The sequence below is a fragment of the Taudactylus pleione genome, unplaced genomic scaffold (assembly GCF_031769625.1).
Source record: "Taudactylus pleione unplaced genomic scaffold, aTauple2 ptg000174l, whole genome shotgun sequence".
In the NCBI taxonomy this organism is placed as follows: domain Eukaryota; kingdom Metazoa; phylum Chordata; class Amphibia; order Anura; family Myobatrachidae; genus Taudactylus; species Taudactylus pleione.
This window is the reverse complement of record NW_028284576.1, coordinates 7,419,888-7,440,618: the sequence shown is the minus strand read 5'-3', so window position 1 is coordinate 7,440,618 and position 20,731 is coordinate 7,419,888. Positions and strand designations below refer to the sequence as shown.

Sequence of the window (20,731 nt, the reverse complement as noted above, 5' to 3'; positions counted from 1 at the left end):
CCGCCAAGAGGTTGTTGGTTTGTATCCACCACAGAAGAAAAACCCTGGTTGTTGGGGCCAACCGGATCATCTGAGGTAGTAATAAGTGAGACCCTGACCCCTGTGTTAGGAGGACCAGCTAAAACACACAGGAGTGGAATCGTCCGAATTGTAGTGCCTCGAAGGCAGCTACCATCTTTCCCAAGAAATGAAGACAAACCAGTAAAGGCACCTTCTTTTGTCTGAGGACTAACTGAACTAGTAGCCAAATGTCCTGGGCTTTTTCTTCCGGCATGAACACCCGCTGTAACCTCGTATTAAGGATCATCCCCAGAAACTGGAGTCTCTGGGAGGGAATTAGGTTGGATTTTTTTTAAATTGATCATCCAGCCATGCTACAGCAGAGTCTTGTATGTCAGGAAGGCATGGTCCAAGAGAAGAGATTCCGATGGGGCCTTGACCAACAGGTCATCTAAGTAAGGAATTATGGTCACACCTGATGTCCGAATGTGTGCAATCATGACAGACATGACCTTGGTGAAGACATTTGTTGCCGAGGATAAACCAAACAGCAACGCCCGAAACTGATAGTGCTTGTGCAATATCGCAAAATGCAGGAAAGCTTGATGCGGTTCCAAAATTGGAACATGTAGATATGCATCCTTTATATCCAGAGAAATTAGGAACTCCGCTGGTTCCAAGCTCGTAATGACTGATTGAATCAACTCCATCTTAAAGGGATAAACCATCAGATACTCGATTAAAGACTTGAGGTTCAGAATTGGCCTGACAGACCCATCTGGCTTGGGTACCACAAAAAGGTTTGAGTAGAACCCTAGACCCCATTGATATACCAGAGCCGGAACCAGCACTGCTGATTTTTGCAAATACAGAATTGCCTCTTGCAGAACCTTGGTCTTGTCTGCTTACATCGGCAGACCCATAGTGCAAAACTAATTTGGAGGTGAAACTTCTAAATCTATCCTGTACCCTACGGAGAGTAATCTGCGAATCCACGGGTCCAAAGAGGTCTGGGTCCAAACATGTTGAAAAGTCTTTAATCGAGCTCCAACTGTAGGAGATCCCAGGTGGGATGAGAGACAGTCATGCCACCTGTTTTTTCAACTGGCTTTTGTTCCTGTCAATGAGTGACCGTCTATGGGCTACCTCTGACACCTCTAGTCTGTGAGGAAGCACCTCTTTGCTCTACCACGAAAGGGCTGTAGAGCACAAAAGGAGTGAAATGTGGGACCAGTGTAAGGTCTCTGAGGTGTCGGGGCAGTCAAAGGAAGGAAAGTAGACTTACCCCCCAGTGGCTTGGGATATCCATTTGTCCAGTTCTGGACCAAAAAGCATATCACCAGTGAACTGCAAGCCTTCAATCGCCCACTTAGATTCTGTGCCCGCTTGCTCTATTGCAGCCAGAGAGCTGTGTGGGCTGCAATAGCGAAAGCGGATATACATGCACTGATCTCTACTAGGTAAACTGCTAATTGTTCTGCTAGCAGTCTCAGCTCTGCTCTGGATGTACCGGAGTCCAGACCCGTTATCAGCTGCTCCGCCCAGCAGGCTACAGCCTTGTTAACCCAGGCGCTAATAAGCGTTGGTCTGAGTTGTGCTCCTGCTGCAGAGAACACAGATCGTAGTGTTGTTTTCAGTTTAAATTCCAAAGGGTCCTTGTGTGATGTAGCACCAGGAACTGGAACTGTTGTTTTCTTTGATAGGCGAGAAACGGACGATCCACTGAAGGAGGCATTTCCCTCTTTTTCATCATAGATGATGGAAATGGATAGCTGGAGGCGAAGCATTGTGGAATCTGGAAACGCTTATCAGATTGCTTCCAGGCTACTGAAAGTTGGTCGTGAAGCTGTTGCGAGAAGGGAAAAACAGACCTTTTTTGTAGTTTACCAAATTAGTCAAACTCTTGAGTTTCAGGTACTAGGGACCTCATTCAGAGTCAGTCGTTGTGGCCGCACGGTCGTACGCCACTGATGTTCGCTAAACTGCGCATGCGTAAAGTTTGCAATGCACGTGCGCAAACTAGCTGCTACGATCAGAAATTTCTCTCTCCTTGAGCACAGCCAGGTCGGTAGTTTGAGTGACAGGATGAGGCGTTTGTGGGTGGTAACGGGAAGGTGCTTGAAAACGGGGGAGTGGAGATCCGAACGTAGGCGTGCCTAATTATGCGAACGGCATTTTATGGGAGTGCATAATTAACAAAGTAGTGTCATAGCACATGTGACATGGGAGGTTTTTAGACTGACATGATCGTAGTGCTTAAGAGAGGGTATGGTCAACCTTAAGCTCTACGACCAGTTCCGATGGTCTCGATTAATCCTTATATGCCCGGAGATGATGTGTAATGCGTACGAGAAGGGGGCGTATATTTTTGTCTTACGGCCGCATCCTCCCCTTGGTTGTCCAGCTACTGATCCGATATTAAGGACGCAACTTGTGAGTGCATCATTTGCATATCTGGCCCCTTTTCCCTTACGACCGACTCTGAATGAGGTCCTAGGTCCTCAGCGCAGCTGGGTTGTATAATCACTGCACTCCCCTAGCACTCCCCTAGCATCCTCTTCTCAGTCTCTCACTGAAGGAGGACACTGTGCTGCTTGCAGTGGTGAGGAGCTGTCAGGTGCTTTCAACAGAAGCCCTGACTGAGGGCCTGATTCAGAGTCGGACGCTCTGAGCAGAGCGCTTGCTCTGCATCAGGGCCCTCCTACCTTAAAATGGAGCGGCCTCTTGGACGCTCACATAGCTGTGGGTTACCACCCACAGCTTATGCGAGCGTCCATGATGATGGTCGCGATGGTCAAGACCATCGCGACCATCGGGCTTGCGACGAGACCCTGCGGTAGGGTCTCGCTGCCGCAAGCCCTGGAGTGATTTTGGATCTATCAGAGCCAAAAGCACTCCCACTGACATCACTAGGGATGTCAGTGGGGCCGGACCCAGACGGTAGGCATTCCCATGGGAACGCCTCCGTCTGGCAGCCACGCCCCCGGCACGCCCACCAAAGGGGGCGTGCTGTCACTCACCATCGACAGCATGCCCCCTTTGGTGCGAGACCCATAACGACAGCTTGGCTGTCACTATGCGGGTCTCGCGCATGCGCATGACAGAGCTCCCTCCGTCGTGCGCATGCGCATTAGGGTACCATTGACCCACTTGCGAGCATCCTACGCTCGTGAGCGGGTCTGAATTAGGCCCTTGAGCCAGGACGCCAGGGACCCAGACCATAACCTTTAGTGAGGTGTCAAAGAGTCCCTGATTAGTAGTGAATTAAAAAAAAAAAAAGATACTACTGGAGCCCAGCATGAAGTGACCTGCTCCCTGGCACTTTTTTCTAAACCTAGGGACTGGTGTAGCATAGAGGGGGAGGATCTTCACACTTCTAAATAATTTAAAGTGCCAGCACCAACTATCCACACCTCTATAACCCAGTATACTAAGAGCCTGATTCAGAGATGTACGCAAACCTGTTGGTTCGTGTACATCTCCGATGTTTGGATGACTGCGCATACGCAGCAGGTGTACTGCGCATGTGCAGGCCTCCGACTGCATGCCCGCACACAGTGTGTCCCAGCCGCAGCTTGATTGACAGGCTGCAGAATTTGGGAGGCGGAGCAGGGGCATTCCCTGGCAGCGTTCCCGGAAACGGGGCGTGTCACCCACATTTTCCGGGAGGGATGAGGACAGGGTCTGCGTGGGTGCACGCATACTTCCTGGCCTTGCAAGCTGCCAGGACCCGGCCATAGTGTGGGAAGCTTTAGCTCCCGCAGCCTGGCCAATGGAACATCGATAGTAATCTCTACCGATGGTCGCAATTGTTTCGATATTGTCCGATGGTGATCCCAGGCTGCGAGCTCACACATAGCGCTGGGATCACGCAAATGCAGTAAGGTGGTATGTGACACCTCCTTTTGTATTTGCATTTTAAATGGACGGAATTACAGAGCCGCTTGTGTGTTGCTGTGCAATTCTGTCCATCTCTGAATCAGGCCCTAAGGGTCTCATTCAGACCCGCTCGTGAGCGCAGGACGCTCGCAAGCGGGTCGATGGCACCCAAATGCGCCTGCGCACGATGGAGGCTGCTCTGTCGTGTGCATGCGCGAGACCCGGCGAGCGACGGGGAAGCCGTCGCTCGGGGTCTCGCACCAAAGGGGGTGTGCTGTCGATGGTGAATGACAGCACGCCCCCTTTGGTGGGCGTGCCGGGGGTGTGGCTGCCCAGATGGAGGCGTTCCCATGGGAACGCCTACCGTCTTGGTCCGGCCCCACTGACATCACTAGTGATGTCAGTGGGAGTGATTTTGCCTCTGATAGAGCCAAAATCACTCCAGGGCTTGCGGCCACCGAGACCCTACCGCAGGGTCTCATCGCAAGCCCGATGGTCACGATGGTCTTGACAATCGTGACCATCATCATGGACGCTCGCATAAGCTGTGGGTGGTCACCCACAGCTATGCGAGCATCCAAGAGGCCGCTCCAATATTAGGTAGTAGGGCATTGATTCAGAGCGAGTGCTCTGGTCAGAGCGTCCAGCTCTGAATCAGGCCCTGTCTTCAGTGTCCCCTAGTGGATAAAAGAGAAATAATATTTCACATTAATATAATCCCCACTATTACCCCTGCACCCACCACCCAGGGGTGCGGGGAAGAGCCGCGGGCTGTAGCTTAAGCCTGGGGTGCTCAGAAGAGGGGAGACCCCACCTCCCCTGAGATCCCCAGCCTGGGCTGACCAGCTTGGTGTGATAATACTTTGATGGGGAGACCCAGTGAAAGGGTCCCCTGGCTGTTGCATTACACCCCGGACGGATTTGAGCCCAGTGCTGCTTTTAAATATAGGGGGAACCATACGCAATTTTTTCCCCCCTATATTTAAAACCAGGACTGGCTTAGCAGCCCAGTGCTGGTTCTTAAAATACGGGTGAACCCTACATATTTTTTCCCCCCATATTTTTGGAACCAGGACTGGCTGAGGAGTCCAGGGCTGGTTATGCTTTTTTGGGGGGAAGCACATCATTTTGTTTTATAATTTAACTATTTACACACTGTAAAAACACAAACAGCCGTCACATATTAAATTTAAATTTACCCCTGAGAGGGGAGGATCCTGGGTAACATACAAAGGAAATAATTATATAAAGAGGATTGGCACTTCCACTATACAAGCCCAGACAGTTGCCTAGCGTGATCGGGTTTATCCCTGCACACAGTGTACAGATCAGTGAGATTACCATCAGGGACGGCGAGAGGGAGGGAGCAGGTACTAATTTCCTGGGCTTGTTGAAGGGGCCCAGTGGGGGCTTGGATTTGCCACCCCCTTCTCTGTCGGTGCCGCTGCAGCAACCTCACTCATCCAAGCCCAGCAGACGCTGCTGTGTCCTGGGCTGCATTGGGTCCAGGGAGGTTGCAGCCACTGAGCTCAGCAGAGCAGTAGTCTTCTCTGTCTACACTTCATGTGTAGGGGACATGGAACTGCCCCTGGCAGTACTGGGGCCCAGCACTGCTCTCTGCAGCCCTGGATACTGTACAGTATTGCCACAGAACAGGCCGCGTCACAGAGCTGCGGCGTGTCAGTGATATAATCTTGAGTTCCGTGTTTGCTTAGTGATTCCACTGAACAGCGCAGGGGTGATAACTGTCCTTTCATCCTGCTGTTCGCTCTGGTTAAGGAGGACTAGTACCACTTAAGGCCAAATTCAGCTTATGCCATCTACTTATGCTACGGTCTAAGTGTCCCGTGAGTGGGGAAAACGTGGGTGCAGTGGCCACTGCCAGTGAATGGATGCCGGTCGCATATCCGTAAGTGCCGGGCACGCCCCCAACAGTGACGAAAAGGGGACACGTCATAAAGACATGCCCCCTTTTAATTAGCCACGCCCCCTTTTTGGGGAACTGTGTGCATAAGTGCCCTAGCTCTGGGTCCAACGCCCTGCCCGGTGCCAGATCTAGACTGAACACTACTTACAGCGTATTGTACTGATGCTATGGTCTAACGCTGTGTATTGTACTGATGCTATGGTCTAACGCTGTGTATTGTACTGATGCTATAGTCTAACGCTGTGTATTGTACTGATGCTATGGTCTAACGCTGTGTATTGTACTGATGCTATAGTCTAACGCTGTGTATTGTACTGATGCTATAGTCTAACGCTGTGTATTGTACTGATGCTATGGTCTAACGCTGTGTATTGTACTGATGTTATGGTCTAACACTGTGTATTGAATTTATGATATGGTCTAATGCCTTGTATTGTACTTATGGTATGATCTAATGTTGTGATATATTGTACTTATGCTATGGTGTAACACTGTGTTGTATGTATGCTATGGTCTAAAACAGTGTATTGTACTTATGATATGGTCTAATGCTGTGATGTACTGTACTTCTAATATGGTCTGATGCTGTGCATTGTACTTATGCTATGGTCCAACTCTGTGTACTGTACATATGCTATGGTCTATGCCAGGGGTGTGGAACCTTTTTTCCGCTGAGGGCCATTTTGATGCATGTAACAATACTTGTGGGCCTGGTGCAGACCATGCCCCCTCCGTGTGATGTAACACAGGGGCGGGGCCACAGTCGTCGGTGATTACAGCAATTCCCGGAGCATCCTGAGGATGCTCTTGGGAGCTGTAAGGGCAGCGGTGTGACAGTCTGAAGCATTCTAAGGACGCTCCTGGCGGCCCTGCTGCATAGATTTTTGCTGCAGGGTGCCATTCTAGGCACCTTTTCTAGCCAAATGAGGCTAGCATAAAAAGCTCTGAGGGCCAGACCAAATGATTCTGGGGGCCTTATACGGCCCCCGGGCCTGAGGTTCCCCATCCCTGGTCTATGCTATGGTCTAATGCTGTGTATGGTTTTTATGCTATTGTCTAATGTTGTGATGTATTGTACTTAAACTATAGTCTAACGCTGAGTACTGTACTTATGCTATGGTCTAACAATGTGTATTATACTTATGCTATGGACTAATGTGTATTGTACACATGCTGTGTTCTAAAGCTGTGTATTGTACTTATGTTATTGATGCTTATAAACAATAGTAGATAATAATAGCCTTGTGCTTAGTGTGTAGGTGGGGTATATGCAGGACACCTACAGAAATATGGAAAAATAGTGGTCACACTCCCTGGTGTAAGAAATGGAAGAAGGTCAGTAACTCACAAGTTCTGCTGACCAATGAAAGATCAGCTCCTGCAGAGTTTCCCTATGAAGCCCTGCACAATGGTGGAGGGATAGGGGTGAACCCACAACAAATAGTTATAAACTTTTTCTAAATTGATTTTGCTCTAACTATAGCTGGTTACAGATGTGTGGGTGGGTATCATGGCAGGGGCACATGACACAGACAGGTTGGAGAATGGGTGAGTAGCAGGGCAGGGGCACATGACACAGACAGTTTGGAGAGTAGGTGGATAGCAGGGCAAAGATAGGTTGTGGAATGGGTGAGAAGCAGGACAGCGGCACAGGGCGAGATAGTCTGGAGTGGCTAGGTAGAAGGGCAGGGGCACAGGGCACAGATAGGTTGGAAAGTGGGAAACAAGGCACGGGCACAGGGCGCAGATAGGTAGGATAGTGGGTGGGTAGAAGGGCAGGAGCACAGGGTTTAGATAGGTTGTCAGGTGGGTGAGTAGCAGGGCAGGGGCACAGGGCACAGACATGTTGGAGAGTGGGTGAGTAGCAGGGCAGGGGCACAGTGCGCAGACAGGTTAGAGTGATGGATAGCTGAGAAGGGGCACAGATAGGTTGGAGAGTGGGTGGGTAGCAGGGCAGGGGCACAGGGCACAGATAGGTTGCAGAGTGGTTGGGTAGCAGGGCAGGGGCACAGGGCACAGATAGGTTGGAGAGTGGTTGGGTAGCAGGGCAGGGGCACAGGGCGCAGACAGGTTGGAGAGTGGGTGGCTAGATGGAAGAGGCACAGGGCACAGACAGGTTATAGAGGGGCAATAACAGTTGGATGAGGGGGCAGAGTTAAACATGACAAATAGAGATGAGCGGTTCGGTTTTCACTCTGATTTTCCAGCCAAGTTCGGATCTCAGTATGAGGCAAAACATCATCTTATACAGACAAAATGTTATCTTTCTCGGAGATCTGTTCATAGCATTTTCTCTTGTTCAGAGATCTGTACTTGGCGGCAGGATCTGAGCCAAAACCGAACATCTCTAATGACAAATATGAGATTTATGTTCAATTTATTGAAGCCACTCAGCAAATCCACATTCATAGCTGGATACAGGGCCAGATTATAGGAGGGGCAAGCGGGGCAGTCGTCCAGGGGCCCCCAGACCTTGGGGGCCCCCACCCTGATGAGAATAATGACTGGAACCTGGCCACTCACCCTGGCCAGCTTTCGGTTTCGGCAGCATCACAGCAGTGACAGTCTCACTGCCTCGGAGATTCACCCGACAGTGTCTGTCTATGGAAGCCCCGCCCCCTTGTTGACAATGCCGCGATTCACGGGTGCACGAGTAGGGGGCGGGGCTTAATGCAGTGACGTGCCTGCCCCTTCCGAACGGTTGATGGGTTGCCTGCTGCAGCTGCAAGAGGTTAGTGTGTGAGCTCCCTTCCTCTGTCTCTCTCTCCCCCTCTGTCCCGTCTTCCCTCTCTCTCCCTTCCTCTGTCTCTCTCTCCCCCTCTGTCCCGTCTTCCCTCTCTCTCCCTTCCTCTGTCTCTCTCTCCCCCTCTGTCCCGTCTTCCCTCTCTCTCCCTTCCTCTGTCTCTCTCTCCCCCTCTGTCCCGTCTTCCCTCTCTCTCCCTTCCTCTGTCTCTCTCTCCCCCTCTGTCCCGTCTTCCCTCTCTCTCCCTTCCTCTGTCTCTCTCTCCCCCTCTGTCCCGTCTTCCCTCTCTCTCCCTTCCTCTGTCTCTCTCTCCCCCTCTGTCCCGTCTTCCCTCTCTCTCCCTTCCTCTGTCTCTCTCTCCCCCTCTGTCCCGTCTTCCCTCTCTCTCCCTTCCTCTGTCTCTCTCTCCCCCTCTGTCCCGTCTTCCCTCTCTCTCCCTTCCTCTGTCTCTCTCTCCCCCTCTGTCCCGTCTTCCCTCTCTCTCCCTTCCTCTGTCTCACTCCCTTCTCCTTCCCTCCCTGTCCCTCCCTCTCTCTCTCTCTCTCTCTCTTCCTTCTCTCTCCCACTCCCTCTCTCTCCCTCCTCCCCCCACTCTCTATCTTTACTGTATCTATATCTCTATCTTTATCTATAAATAAATAATTATATATATATATATATATATTTATATATATATATATATATATATATATATAAAATACCTTTTTTGCTACCAACTTAGTTGTCCCGGGGCCCCCACAATCCTAAATCCGGCCCTGGCTGGATAACTGATATTACTGATAGCAAGTAAACGAAGAAGAAAAAAGATGTGAGACTATCGGGTGCACTCTCGGGTGTTTGAGGGCAGGTGCTCAGCTCCAATTTAGTTGATATAACTGAAGCAACATAGAAAAAATAACAAAAAATTACTTTTATTTAATACTTATTAAAATGGAAATTTAGTCCATAACATTTATAATTAATTAAAAAAATATTTAAAAATATAGAATATAGTCCAAAAGGTAAGAAAAGTGATAATTAAAATTTACAAAGAAGCCGCTGAGTCAGTAATTTATGTTATCAGTATCTATTCTGATTAAGCGCTGCATAGAATACACATTGCTGCTCGTGTCTTATGTAACTTTTAATGTTACTATTTATCAGAGCAGAGCCAATACACTGTTTCTTTAAACAATAGTAACTCCAATTGGATTATTGTTACAATGTATTATGACTCTTGCGATTCTTGTCAATAGAATCTACTCAGCAATGTTCAGATAAACAATTACTTGAATAATGATCAGGGCAAGAGGAAGCCGGACATCCGGAGATGCGCATAGGCATTTCAGACCGCTGGGTCACATGGACGAATGAGTCCTTATTGAAATATAGTTAAGTGCTGTGAAAGATAATACACATTGATCTTGACTCGGGGAATAAGTGCTAGCAGAGTCGCGGCAATTACCGTTTACATGCCAATAAACCCCAGGGATCAGCTACGCTATATAGGATAACCGTCTGATTTTAGCTGTATGAAGCAGGCACCTCAATGTGTAAATTATACATATACATTTAACTGCTGATCATTAGGTCCACATTGAAAAGGGTGATAATAACCCAATTATATATTGTGCAGTGACCACATATTGTGAGAATACAAATGTACATCACAGCAGCAGTATAATATGTATATGTGTGAGGTGTCTGTAATGACATTTAATTAATTATATACATAGCAAAACAGACCATTATCCAAGTAATTATTTATTTATTCATTGCTTAGCAGATTTCATTGATACAATCTGATATCAAGGTGTATAAGGGCCATGATACATTGTAACAATTGATTAAATAAAGTGAACTGGTCCTGCCCCAAAGAATAGCAAGATTAAAGTTGTCATAGAAATATCACTGTTGAGACACATCATGCACTGATCCTAACGTGGGGAATCAGCGCTATTAGAGCCGCGGCAATAGCCGTTTACACATCAACAAACCCCAGGGATAAGCTACGTTACAAAAGACAGCTGTCTTAATTCGAGCTGTATTAAGCAGATTTCTTTATGTGTTTACTATCAACACACATTTAGCTGCTGATTATTAGGTCAACATAAAGAAGAGGGTAATATTAACCCAAATATATTGTATAATGACTATATACAGCTAAAACATAAATATATATTACAGCAGCAGTGCATCATGTGTATCTGTAATGACATTCAATTAACCCCATATATAGAGAAGCAGATCATTATTCAAGTAATTGTTTATCTGAACATTGCTGAGTAGATTCTATTGACAAGAATCGCAAGAGTCATAATACATTGTAACAATAATCCAATTGGAGTTACTATTGTTTAAAGAAACAGTGTATTGGCTCTGCTCTGATAAATAGTAACATTAAAAGTTACATAAGACACGAGCAGCAATGTGTATTCTATGCAGCGCTTAATCAGAATAGATACTGATAACATAAATTACTGACTCAGCGGCTTCTTTGTAAATTTTAATTATCACTTTTCTTACCTTTTGGACTATATTCTATATTTTTAAATATTTTTTTAATTAATTATAAATGTTATGGACTAAATTTCCATTTTAATAAGTATTAAATAAAAGTAATTTTTTGTTATTTTTTCTATGTTGCTTCAGTTATATCAACTAAATTGGAGCTGAGCACCTGCCCTCAAACACCCGAGAGTGCACCCGATAGTCTCACATCTTTTTTCTTCTTCGTTTACTTAAGTAACTTTAGTGAGCAGGGTAGCACCTTTTTCTACAGTTGTTCTCTGTTAAAACGGCAAGAATTGGATCAACAATAATAGTTGAATAGTAATATAGAGATTAAGTAGAAAGGGTAAAATCAAATATATATACAATATAAAGATCGGTGCGGATTCTTTTCATTTTCCATTACTGATAGCAAACCCAGTGATGTCATTATTATATCACTGTAATTGGACATTGGAAGTAATAAAAATAATGAATAAAGCCTAATCTTATCCCCTGCTGCTTCTCAGTGCAATAATACCACTAAAGTCACCGTGTGAGACCCTCATGCACTCTGCAGGTTATCACACACTTATGGTGCATACACACGGTCAGATTTTTCCTTCAGATATGAACGATAACGATTTAAAAATCGTTCAGTCGTTCATATCTGAAGGAAAATCGTTCATATCTGACATGCCTGAACGATGGACGATCAACGATGCGCGTTCCCGTTTGTCAGATAACGATATCTGACATCTGATGGGTTTGCAGTCAGACTTGGACGATTCCATTCATTTTAATGCAGTTAAAAATCGTTCAATCGTTCAAATCGTTCAAAACTTTGGTCAAATCGTCCAAATCGTTCAAATCGTTTAATCGTTCAGTCGTTCATCTGACAAATCTGACAAGTCTGACAAATCTGACCGTGTGTACGCTCCATTACATAGAAATGCCGGATAATCACATTTGCTGGATCAATCGCATCATGAATTTTGCCCCAGTGTTTCCTAAAAATGGTGCCAGACCCCCAACATTTGTCATACCGGTCTCTCTACCACTGAGAAGATGTTGTTCCCATAGACGATGATAGCACAATATAAGGGTAAAATATGTTTTAACTAAGATGCACTATGAGGGTACCGGGTTTGTGTGCGCATTATTCTTGCTGATTGCGATTACCGCCATGAAAAGGGCAGTGATTTTTAGCTCCCACACGGTACCCCGGTTCCTTAATGGGTTCAGGGATCACACAGCGCCAAGGGTACAAAAGGCACCTTTATTACACACGCTAAACATGTAAACTGTACGTACACTATATACAATATAAATAGGTAGCAATAACATTGAGAATTAATACTACTATAAAACCAAACAAAGGACCCCCCACCCCCATGTCAGTCAATATTCAACTTAGAAACACAAAAAGCCTGTAAGCACAGACTGGTTCACTGCCGCAAGACCCCAGTGGGGAGATATCACTGGGAGAGTTTCTGCTGAGCAGATTTTTGTGTAGAGTGTTTTCCAGATCTCAGGTGCTGGGGCCTATGACTTGCTGATCCTGGCCGCTTGGCCTGTGCCCTATATAGTGTGGGAGGTGTGGCTTACTAGTCTTACCCTGCCTGTAGGATACACTAGGCTTCTAAGATGGCCTGCGGCAGGAATGTTGTGTGCCAGGGCTAGCAGCTGGGGTTGGTACTATCAGTTGTTTGGGAGCAGTCCTGGGGCCATGATCAGGTCACATTGTGACCATTCTACACAGGAGTTCATTATCCAAAATTATCTAATTCCTACCTGTATCAGATCCACACTTCTCTGCTATTCAATTCTACTAAGAAGGGGTCAGTGGCCTGGGACTTTCTAAACACCTCACAGTACCTCTCCAAAGTCAGCTATAGTTGTCTGGGCAGTGGTGCTCAGTTCACTTACCCTCTTGGCCTGAGGCCTTGTTCTACAACTTGGCATTGGGGATCTTTCTCTGCTTGGGGCCCCAGGGTTGGGGGAGATGGCATTTCCTCTCCTTGCTTTGGATCTGTTTCTGGGTCTGGCACCGGATGACCAGTTGCACAAAGTGGGTGACCAGGACCTGGCCAAGAATGCTGCCCAGAAGAATTGGTGGACAGGCTGCTGAGCACTCCCTATTCCACCTTTCCTTGTCCTGCTTCCCAGTCCAGATGGACCTGGGCAACTGGAATGTCTTTCTTCTGGACCCCAGCTATATGGAAGGTCACTACTTGCTGCTGATGCAGAAGATGGCTTGGGAGTCCAGGTCTGCCTCCACAAGAGTCTCTTGACCCATATGGCTATGTTTGACCCTGCATATTCCTAGTGGTGGCCTCTCCTTGCCACCACCTTGTCCACCACAGACACCTTCACAGTCTTCATCCCCTTTTGGTTTAGAGGTCCTCCACTTTGCCCTCTTCCTGTCAGCCAAGCTGCCCCCCACAGGGCTAGGGTGACGAGCGCTAAAGGGGCCTGAACTCTTGGGCAGTCTTGTAGATTGCCAGACTGCCCAAACTTGTAGCAGTAGCGGGGCTCAGCAACGTCCAGGGGCTTCAGCCAGTTGGATAAAAAGCTGGTCATTGGGGTTCTTTGGGGCTCCAACTGGTGAACAGCTGACTTGGCTGGGTACATGTTGGCCTGGGAACAGACACAGGCCTGCGCACCCTTGGGGAGTTTGGCAAGGTTCAATTTCACCAGCCGGGTCAATGGCCAAGAATTTGTTCACAGGGCAGGTTGTGGCCTCAGTGCTGGGCCGGACAGCCATCAGATCACCTGGGCATTGTAGCAGCATGTGTACTCCACATAGGAGCCCCCCTCTTCTTCTGGACTTCACAGAACTTCTGCCAGTAGGTCTCAGTGGTGATCCAGAATCGGTCCAGTAGCGTTTCCTTTAACTTGACATATTGCCTAAATGCCTGGTTGCTGAGGCCTTGGTCAGCTTGCAGACTGATCACTGCACTTATGCTATTGTAGAGCAGACATTATTGTGTAGCTGATTCACGGAGCACTCACATGGGGTACATGACAGCACACATTCTATAGTGATGAGCAGCTACTCCACCAGCCCATAATGGCAAGTACTCCAGGAACAGAGTCTATACTCCTCATTTATATTAGTATATAAAACTTATATGTAAATTTCAAAGAGCACAAACAACTTTTACGATTGTCTATTGTATATATTCATTCAACTGCACATCCTATGTCAGGCTTATCATAGGATTAAAAGAACAATATAAGGGCATTTCCCTCTTGTTTATGAAAATATCTCTATAGGGAATATATTGATAAGTGCACAGATCACACATATGGGAATATGTAACTACATAGGATACAGACATGTACAGTCAGGTGCATAAATATTGGGACATTGACAGAATTCTCATATTTTGGCCTCTATTCACCACCACAATGGCTTTGAAATGAAACAAACAAGATGTGCTTTAACTGCAGACTTTCAGATTTAATTTGAGGGTAATTACATCCAAATCAGGTGAAAGAATTACAACGGTTTCTATATGTGCCTCCCACTTTTTAAGGGGCCAAAAGTAATGGGACTATCAACTCAAAAGCTATTTCATGGACAGGTGTGAGCTATTCCCTCATTATTTCATTATCAATTAAGCAGGTAAAAGGTCTGGAGTTGATTCTAGGTGTGACATTTGCATTTGGAATCAGTTGCTGTCGACTCTCAATATGAGATCCAAAGAGCTGTCACTATCAGTGAAGCAAGCCATCATTAGGCTGAAAAATCAAAACAAACCCATCAGAGAGATAGCAAAAGCATTAGGTGTGGCCAAATCAACTGTTTGGAACATTCTTAAAAAGAGAGAATGCACCGGAGAGCTCAGCAACACCAAAAGACCCAGAAGACCACGGAAAACAACTGTGGTGGATGACAGAAGAATTATTTCCCTGGTGAAGAAAAACCCCTTCACAACAGTTAGGCAAATCAAGAACACTCTCCAGGAGGTAGGTGTATATGTGTCAAAGTCAACAATCAAGAGAAGACTTCACACCAAGAGTGAAAATAGAGGGTTCACCACAAGATATAAACCATTGGTGAGCCTGAAAAACAGGAAGACCAGATTAGAGTTTGCCAAACAACATCTAAAAAAGCCATTACAGTTCTGGAACAACATCCTATGGACAGATGAGACAAAGATCAACTTGTACCAGAGTGATGGGAAGAGAAGTATGGAGAAGGAAAGGAACTGCTCATGATACAAAACATACCACCTCATCAGTGAAGCATGGTGGTGGTAGTGTCATGGCGTGGGCATGTATGGCTGCCAATGGAACTGGTTCCCTTGTATTTATTGATGATGTGACTGCTGATAAAAGCAGCACAATGAATTTTGAAGTGTTTCGGGCAATATTATATGCTCATATTCAGTCAAATGCTTCAGAACTCATTGGACGGCGCTTCACAGTGCAGATGGACAATGACCCAAAGCATACTGCAATAGCAACCAAAGAGTTTTTTTAAGGCTAAAAAGTGGAATGTTATGCAATGGCCAAGTCAATCCCCTGACCTGAATCCGATTGAGCATTAATTTCACTTGATGAAGACAAAACTGAAGGGAAAATGCCCCAAGAACAGCGAGGAACTGAAGACATTTGCAGTAGAGGCCTGGCAGGGCATCACCAGGGATGAAACCCAGCGTCTGGTGATGTCTATGCGTTCCAGACTTCAGGCTGTAATTGCCTGCAAAGGATTTGCAACAAAGTATTAAAAAGTGAAAGTTAGATTTAGGATTGTTTAGTTTGTCCCATTACTTTTGGCCCCTTAAAAAGTGGGAGGCACATATAGAAACCGTTGTAATTCCTACACCGTTCACCTGATTTGGATGTAATTACCCTCAAATTAAATCTGAAAGTCTGCAGTTAAAGCACATCTTGTTTGTTTCATTTCAAAGCCATTGTGGTGGTGAATAGAGGCCAAAATATGAAAATTCTGTCAATGTCCCAATATTTATGCACCTGACTGTATATGCCTCATTACTCTGCAATATGCTTATTTATACTGTAGTAATGTATCTGATCACAGCTTTATACTATCAAGTGACATGTACATAATACAGAGACTGTTACATCATTAGTGATCACTAATATACACTATAATGTGTAACTACATAGGATACAGATATGTATATGCCTCATTACTCTGCAATATGCTTATTTATACTGTAATAATGTATCTGATCACAGCTTTATACTATCAAGTGACATGTACATAATACAGAGACTGTTATATCATTAGTACACTATATATATATAGATATAACTAATATACACTATAATGTGTAACTACATAGGATACAGACATGTATATGCCTCATTACTCTGCAATATGCTTATTTATACTGTAATAATGTATCTGATCACAGCTTTATACTATCAAGTGACATGTACATAATACAGAGACTGTTACATCATTAGTGATCACTAATATACACTATAATGTGTAACTACATAGGATACAGATATGTATATGCCTCATTACTCTACTATATGCTTATTTATACTGTAATAATGTATCTGATCACAGAGTTATACTAACAAGTGACATGTGCTTAGTACAGAGACTGTTACATTATTATTGATCACTAACACTATAATGTATGTATACATGGGAATGAATATGAGGAAAGTGCACATGAAGTGCCCAATACCTGACTGCACACAACCTCCCAGCTCCTGTATAATGCACATTAGTGTGACTCCTTACTGCTCCTCTCAGTAGGAATCTATACAGCTGTGGCCAAAAGTTGGGAACGACACAAATATTGGTTTCCACAAAGTTTGCTGCTTGAGTGTTTTTTTTACCTTTTTCTCAAATGCTACTATGGTATATGGAAGTAAACTTACAGCATTTCATAAGTGTCAAAGGCTTTTATTAAACAATTACATTAAGTTTATGCAAAGTTAATATTTGCATTGTTGACCCTTCTTTTTCCAAGCCCTCTGCAATTCTCCCTGGCATGCTGTCAATCAACTTCTGGGCCACATACTGACTGATGGCCGCCCATTCTTGCCTAATCAATGTTTGGAGTTTGTGAGAATTTGTGGGTTTTTGTTTGTCCACCCGCCTCTTGAAGATAGACCACAAGTTCTCAATGAGATTAAGGTCTGGGGAGTTTCCTGGCCATGGACTCAAAATGTCGATGTTTTGTTCCCCGAGCCACTTTGTTATCACTTTTGACTTCTGGCAAGGTGCTCCACCAAGTTGGAAAAGGCATTGTTCATCACCAAACTGTTCTTGGATGGTTGGGAGAAGTTGCTCTTGGAGGATGTTTTGGTACCATTCTTTATTCATGGCTGTGTTCTTAGGCAAAATTGTGAGTGATTCCACTCCCTTGACTGAGAAGCAACCCCACACATGAATGGTCTCAGGATGCTTTACTGTTGGTATGACACAGGACGAAGGTTTTTGCAGGATGGCCTGGTGTCAAGAAGGGCAGCAAAGAAGCCACTTCTCTCCAGGACTGCTGAGGAGTGGGGTAAAGTTATTTTCTCTGATAAATTCCCTTTTAGATTGTTTGGGGCATCTGGCAAAACGCTTGTCTGGAGAAGGAAAGGTGAGCGCTACCATCAGTCCTGTGTCATGCCAACAGTAAAGCATCCCGAGACCATTCATGTGTGGGGTTGCTTCTTAGCCAAGGGAGTGGGCTCACTCACAATTTTATATGAATAAAGAATGGTACCAAAACATCCTCCAAGAGCATATAGAAATTATAGGGCTCTCTCCTAATAAGGGCTGAATAAAGGCTGCCAGCTCTCCCAGGGGTCCACCAACATCCAAAACCTCAAGGTAGTAAATAGTAAACAAATGATAGCGCCAAATTGCCTGTATTGGACCCATGAGACACAAAAAGGCATAGAAAATATAACAATGTATTTATTATGATAACACAAGGATTATTCCAATAAATGAATCCGTATACTAATCATAAAATTCAATCTAAAATATATTCAGAATAAGATGCTGTAGATGAAATGCTTTATCTGCGGCTGAGTAACAATTTCAAAATAAAATAGCCTTGTGGTCAAATCTAAGGCGTTGACCGCAGTAAAGCATCTACAAGTTATGTGGTCACCAGTGAAAAGTCAGACTTGGAGATTTGTTCTAACCAGTCTGCCGTGGTTCAGCAATACAAGTCAGATGTAGCTTCTTGATCTGGAAACACCCTTAATGCGTTTCTTTCTCACTGAGAAATTCTTCAGACTGGTTTGAACAAATCTCCAAGTCTGACTTTTTACTGGTGACCACATAACTTGTATATGCTTTACTGCGGTCTACTCCTTGGATTTGACCACAAGGTGATTTTATTTTGAAATTCTAACCCAGCCGCAGATAAAGCATTTCATTTACAGCATGTTATTCTCCATGGGAGAGTGGAGCGTTTGCACATGATAGAGACCTTCAAGCCACAATTACAGCTGGAGGACACAGCTCACGGTGCACTAGTGCACAGACCCCCTGACCACAGCTACAACAGTGGGCACTCTGTACAAGTCCTGAGCCGCATTATAGAGCAGGACTTGACGTGCCATCAGCAGACCAGTGAGATTATTACACGAGTCCGGAGCCTCAGTGATAGCAGTGCAATCTGGCCTGCAATTAACCCCACATGAACCAGGTGAGCATACATAGCCGGTGGAATGGCTCTGCTCATCTGACTGATTAAGGTGGGTCCCTGGGGTGCAATACAGGCGCCCCCCCCTCTCACTGACAGTTGGAAAGTGGGATATTATTGTGGCAACAACATTGGTTGATCCCACATAGGTTAAAACCATTAAAGGAGCTGTAATTACAGTCACTATCATTTATACCTCTTCTACCACTGACATTGGTGAAGGGAGGACATATTGCGACTACAATATTGGTGGGTCTGACTGTGTGGAATTCCATCATCAGCTTTTCGCCTATTATGACTACAATATTAATGGATTGTGTGGAACTATAATATGTGCTGTTTATATCACTGAGTCACCGAGTAAGATAGACTTTTGGAGTCCAGGTTGATTACCTAGGAATCATCGTGAATGGATTCTGAGTTTATATAGTACAAGGATACAATGTTTCCTGCACATGCCACTTTGTGACTTTGGAGATTAGTTTTTATCCTAGTACATTGATCCAAAATTACCACCACTTTGTATTATCTTATTTAGCCGATGATATTCTATACATTTAGACATGTGTTATTTGGACTTTTTCTGCATTCAGAATATGATTAGTATACGGATTCATTTATTGGAATAATCCTTGTGTTATAATAATAAATACATTGTTATATTTTCTATACCCTTTTGTGTCTCACAGGTCCAATATAGGCGATTTGGCGCTATCATTTGTTTACTATCCTCCAAGAGCAACTTCTCCCAACCATCCAAGAACAGTTTGGTGAGGAACAATGCCTTTTCCAGCATGATGGAGCACCTTGCCATAAGGCAAAAGTGATAACTAAGTGGCTCGGGGAACAAAACATCGAAATTTTGAGTCCATGGCCAGGAAACTCCCCAGACCTTAATCTCATTGAGAACTTGTGGTCAATCCTCAAGTGGAGGGTGGACAAAGAAATACCCACAAATTCTAACAAACTCCAAGCATTGATTAGGCAAGAATGGGCGGCCGTCAGTCAGTATGTGGCCCAGAAGGTGAGTGACAGCATGTCAGGGAGAATTGCAGAGGTCTTGGAAAAAGAAGGGTCATCACTGCAAATATTGACACTTTGCATAAACTTAATGTAATTATCAATAAAAGCCTCTGACACATATGAAATGCCTGTAATGTTACTTCAGTATACCATAGTAACATCTGACACAAAGGTCTAAAAACACTGAAGCAGGAAACTTTGTGAAAACCAACACTTGTGTGATTCTCATAACTTTTGGCCATGGCTTTAGAACATATCCTGTCTGACATAGGGAATATAAGTAACTATAACATCTAACAATCAGATACATTTTATCTCCTGTAACAAATAACAAACAGACATATTATTTCCTACTATCACACATTACAGTATATATATATATATATATATATATATATATATATATATATATATATATATATATAATGATTTGAGTGCACCACCAGAATCTTTTCTCTCCCTAACTGATGATATTATAGTGAGGTCAGAGGCAGCATCACAGAGCACAATTTATATTACAATTATAATACTGTAGTATCTGGGCTCTATCAAAAGTTATGGCAATTATGGCAAAGTCTAGTGCGACTCACATCCCCCATATTGCTATATATATACCTGATCCCCCACATACTCACCAGAGCAGACACCTGACACCCCCAGAAGGAGCAGGAAGAGGGGGGACATCCTCCTTTGTGTGATATATTGGGGGGACCTGGATCAGTAACAGAAGAAACTTCCCAGAGAGACGCTGACAAGTATAATAGTGTCACCCAGTGACTCAGTAACTCTGTACACAGGAGGTGTGGTCTCCTGCTGATTGGTTGGTGTAGGGGTCTCTGACCAATAGGAAAATGAGCAGACAGATGATCAGCAGTTACCAGGCAGAGAGTGAATGGGAAGGTTAGGAGCACAGTGTTATACTGTCAGAGAGAAAGTGAAAGTGAGATGTCTCATAGACAATATACAGATATAGCAATATAATAGCAGGTTATAGGTTTATATCACATTATAGGAGAGTCACTAATCTCAGGGGCTCTTCCCAGGGTC

At 44.9% G+C, this 20,731-nt stretch overlaps 1 protein-coding gene across 1 annotated transcript in view; it reads right to left on the bottom strand.

The window, feature by feature from the left end:
- The window catches only part of LOC148520809 (class I histocompatibility antigen, Gogo-B*0103 alpha chain-like), a 359,871-nt gene extending 339,384 nt beyond the window's left edge, over nucleotides 1–20,487 (bottom strand). The window contains exon 1 of the mRNA XM_088475585.1: nucleotides 20,320–20,487. Coding sequence (XP_088331711.1) covers nucleotides 20,320–20,368 — 49 coding nt within the window. The 5' untranslated portion in view covers nucleotides 20,369–20,487. The remainder of the gene's footprint in view (nucleotides 1–20,319) is intronic.
- Nucleotides 20,488–20,731: the final 244 nt, after the last annotated feature.